This window comes from Micropterus dolomieu, linkage group LG22 (genome assembly GCF_021292245.1).
Source record: "Micropterus dolomieu isolate WLL.071019.BEF.003 ecotype Adirondacks linkage group LG22, ASM2129224v1, whole genome shotgun sequence".
Classification (NCBI taxonomy): domain Eukaryota; kingdom Metazoa; phylum Chordata; class Actinopteri; order Centrarchiformes; family Centrarchidae; genus Micropterus; species Micropterus dolomieu.
In genome coordinates this window covers 1,738,542-1,742,934 of record NC_060171.1, presented here as the reverse complement: position 1 = coordinate 1,742,934, position 4,393 = coordinate 1,738,542, and the positions used below count along the sequence as shown (strand labels likewise).

The following is a 4,393-nucleotide window of genomic DNA, read 5'->3' as shown; positions in this document are numbered from 1 at the left end:
TAGTGAGATCTACAACATCCAAGGTTACAAACATGTTCTGTTTTAAACTGGAGAAGCGCTCAGATCTTTTTCTTAAATGGTAAATGGACTGTATTTAAATAGCATGTATGGATCACATAGAGTATCCTACATGTGTGTGAATAGGTAAACACAAAAGGCCATAACTTACCTAACCATTATTTTACTTTGTTTTCTCAAGATCTCCGATTATTATTTTGAAATAAATACGTTTTCTCAAGATAACGGGATCATTTTCTCGAGATAAAGACAAATAATTTCAGATCTCAAGAAAACAAAATGATAGGCTCATAGGTGTCATTTACATTGGGGACGTGTCCCCACCACTTTTTGAAATGGCTGGTCACTTTTTAAAGCAGCATTTGTTAAAAATGTTCTGAAATATAGCTTGCAGTTAAATAATGAATCACGTCCAAAAAAACTAACTTAAGCTAAAACAAGCTGCTGATTCTAAAATGACCCAAAAACGTGCAGCAGCAGTCAGTAACTTTAACAACTTCTTGGCGCTGTTTGGCCAAGTTTTCCGTTCTCTCCCTGTAAACATGACAAAAGAGGAGGAGAGACTAAATCAGGCCTTCAGAAAAGCTGATCTACAGGAGAAACAGATCTGAAAGCAGCACAGAACGCTGCAGAGAGCTGCACTGCATTATATTCTATTATATTTATATACAGTATTTTGAAATATCACGGGCTGCCTCAATTCTGTGTTTCCTTTTACATAAATAAAAACATTTCCACCATAAAATTGGTGCAGAAACTTTCACCAGAATGCAGGAAATTAACCTGTTGAAAACAGGCACCTAAGCGCCTAAAATAACAAACCCAAAATGAATCAGTAATATCTCCTCAACCATTTGGCCTAGATGCATAATTCTGTTCTCCTTTTAAAGGTCAGAAGCTAAGGAATATAAATCCACTGTACATTAACATATTTATTTTACCATTACAGACTATATGGAGATGCAATAAAAATCACCTGGTAAAAAAAAAAGCTATATTTTAATGCAATAAACCATCAAAACCATCATAAGGTAGATTATAATGCAACTGAATATATTTTAATACACCTAGAATGCAACTGTAACTGTAAATCTGATGAAAATAAACTAAAATACAACAGTTATCATTACAATATTTTCAAAATATACCAGGCAAATGTCCATGTTTTGGAAATATTTGCTAAATGTTGACTTTTATTGGTAGATATCTTTAAAACACTTTTTCTGTCCAGACAACCAAGTTCCAAATAACAAATCATTGAAATATTGATAAAAACAGTGAATGTTCATCAACATTCCTGTCACCAAAAGCACTCCCACCCTTTACAGGCCTGTAGCGTGACAGTGATGGGAGGGGGGGCATCAATCGATCCGGCTTGCGCAGACCTTGTCTATGCATCTCCAACGGGTCGGCCACAAAAGGGCGAAAAACACCGTGTGTTGCAAAGCGGCACGTTTCCTCTCTGCAGAAAAGACGAGAGCAGGCAGGCAGCTCGCAGGTATTGCACAATAATCAAGATTGCGCCCGCTGAGAGTCGGAGCGACAAAATATGCGGATTGTAGACTTAAAATTTCATTCGATTTCATTCAGCCATTTCGCCCACAGCTGCCTCTGGTACCGGGGGCGTCCCCCAGACCTCCCCGCTCATATGTCTCAGCACTGAGGATATCTTTAAAACACTGTTTAAGGATCCATTGTCTGATATTCGGGATCCTAATATCGTGATGCATCGCAAGCTAAGTGTCTCTTCACACCCCTAATCTGAGCCCCTATGTCTCCACCTCTTTTCCACACAGAGTGACGCCCTGTGACTGTAAGCAACGCTTTATCGACAGTCTGTCACATTTAATTTATTATTGTTCTCTCGAGATATTGATTTATATTTTGTAGTATAATTTGAATCTGCAAAGTAACTTGTAGCTAATACGCCTGGGCAGGGAAAGGGTTTCTCGGGACCCTGAACCTTTTGGATTGGTCTTTCGCTCACCGTCCTGGAGATGTTCGGCTCGCTGGTCAGAGATAAGGAGTCGCTCCTGAGAGACAGGAGGTCGGAGCAGGCCATGTCTCCTCCGTCACTGCTGGAACCGAGGCTGGGATCTGTGGGGGTCACAGGGATCACCAGGTCTGCAGGTCTCTGTGGTCTCCAGGGCTCCGCTGGTTGTTCTGGAGTCAACGCTGGTTCGACCGGGCCGGCTGATTCTGGTCGCGGAGACTGAAAAACACACATTACAACGGTAAAACCTCAACGTCAAACACAAAATGAGATTTTTGTTAGTTTTTTTATAATGTTCACCATGATAGTTTCTACAACTGAAAGGCCCCGGATGTTTAAAGTTTATTATTTTAAACATTTACATTCAGGCGCGTACTTAAAGTGAACTCTGACCTGAGCTGCCTTTGTGGCCGCAGCCAATCGCTGTTGACCACCGCTCATCCTTAACTTTTTTGAGTATAGAGAGCCTAAGCCCCTCCCCTTCCCTTCCGGTGGACCACCATGGGACCTTACTTCGGAAAAAATATGTACGGTAGTCAATGGCAAGAGACAACTAATTTTTTGATGCCCAAGCGGGAAGCCTCTGGTCTGAGATGTGAATCCAATGTGGAAGTCCCTTAAACCTGCATTCTATTGAACGGCCAGCAGGGGCGACTCTTCTGGTTGCAAACAGAATTCGGGTTCCGTTAGAAATAATGTTAAAATGACCTGTAAATCAGGCTAGAGTGACTCATACTCACGGCGCTGTGTAAATTTAACCAGCGACGTTGAAAAAGCTTATTAAGAGTCGGCTGTCCACTTTCTCTGGAGAGTACATTCAGCTTTAAGACTGCTGTTCTCTAGACAAAATGATCAGCCCTGTTAAAATGACAGTTAACGTGAATTACAGATGCACCTAGCTAAGCAAGCTAGCTAGCTAGCTCCACACATGGCCGTTAGCTCCACCGTATCGTCCAAACATGGTCACGTCCGGTGCCGCTGGTTGCAAAAACTCAACATGGCGGCGACTCGAGGCTTCAAAACGGCGGTCCACAAACCAACGGCTGACGTCACCATGACTGCGCCCACTTCTTATATGCAGTCTGTGATCAGAGCTGCCAACTCTCACGCACTGAGCGTGAGTCTCACGCAATTGACACTTTTCACACGCCTTCACATACATTAATTTTCTCACGCACTGGAAAAACTGATGTAGCCCAACTGATAGCGTCGACTCGGCACGATTACACTCCACCCAGCTGATGCGACACCGGCGGACGCTGTGACAGGAATCAAGCGAACCCGCTCTCGCGCAGTGAGTGATCGGGTAACGTCGCTGTTACTGGTTTGCCAAATAAAAATGTATAATCTGACGCACAGCCTGCTCTGTTGGGAATGTGAGCTGCACAGAGCTGCTGAAGTTAACGTGTGAGGATTTGTGGTGAAGTGTTTTCAGTTAGTTTCGTTTTGCACAGGTGTATACAGTCCTAAACGGGTTCTGTGTCTGTCTGTCTGGGATTCTATCATATCAGCAGAGCAAGGAATGAACAGCAGAATACAGGGCGGGGAGATTTTGAAAATTGTTGTGAATTGTGATTAAATGATGACGTTTTTCTCTGAAAAATCTTTCTGGAGATGTCAGATTACACAGATATGTTGGATAGATGCAAAAAGTTTCAAACATTCAGTCCAGGAGTTTCAAACTGAATTAAAATGAATTCCTTTATCTTCGAGGTGAAAAGGAGCTGCATTTAAAGAGGAACTTCCCCAAACAAAGACACAACGAGGAGGGACGACTAAATCATGAAAGAAAAAGGAATACAGAATGCTTGAAAGCCACACACCTACTGAATTATATTCTGGTATATTTTATATTTTAAATTGTCACCTGCTGCCTGAGTTTTGTGTTTCTGTTGACAGCCTAAAACATTTCCACCATAAATTGATGCAAAAAGGCAGGAACTGGTACAGAAAAGTTCACCAGAATGCAGGAAATTAAGTGTTTAATGCTATAAATCCCCGCAGCTACTTAAGTGGCTCCTACATTGCTAAAGGAAAACCTACACTCTTGTTTATTATGAACTTTAATATTTCAGACATTCTCTAGAATTAAAAGAAATACAGTCTCTGGTTAGACAAATGGATTCTGTGGGGGAAGACTCCCCAATACATGGTCAGGTTTGGTCGACATTAAGGCTATCAAGGCTACTGATCTGACCATGATTATTAACTTGGCTTTTCATCTACACATACATGTGGCTGTTGAACTTTTAAAACAAAATTCCTGAGGATTAAAGAGTGATGACCCCGACCCCTGCGGTGGGATATGACACGGAAGGCCTAAAATGAACCGACCTCCAACAGCGATCTCACTCCAAACTAAATTGAAAAGTTGGCAGCCCT

At 42.0% G+C, this 4,393-nt stretch overlaps 1 protein-coding gene across 5 annotated transcripts in view; it reads right to left on the bottom strand.

Moving 5' to 3' along the window:
- Positions 1–2,587, bottom strand: part of LOC123962143 (ankyrin repeat domain-containing protein SOWAHC) — a 68,241-nt gene extending 65,654 nt beyond the window's left edge. For all 5 annotated transcript variants that reach the window (XM_046038080.1, XM_046038082.1, XM_046038084.1 and 2 more), the window contains exons 1-2: positions 2,405–2,587; positions 2,006–2,230 (exon numbers count right to left, since the gene is read on the bottom strand). In XM_046038080.1, coding sequence (XP_045894036.1) covers positions 2,006–2,230; positions 2,405–2,452 — 273 coding nt within the window. In that variant the 5' untranslated portion in view covers positions 2,453–2,587. The remainder of the gene's footprint in view (positions 1–2,005; positions 2,231–2,404) is intronic.
- Positions 2,588–4,393: the final 1,806 nt, after the last annotated feature.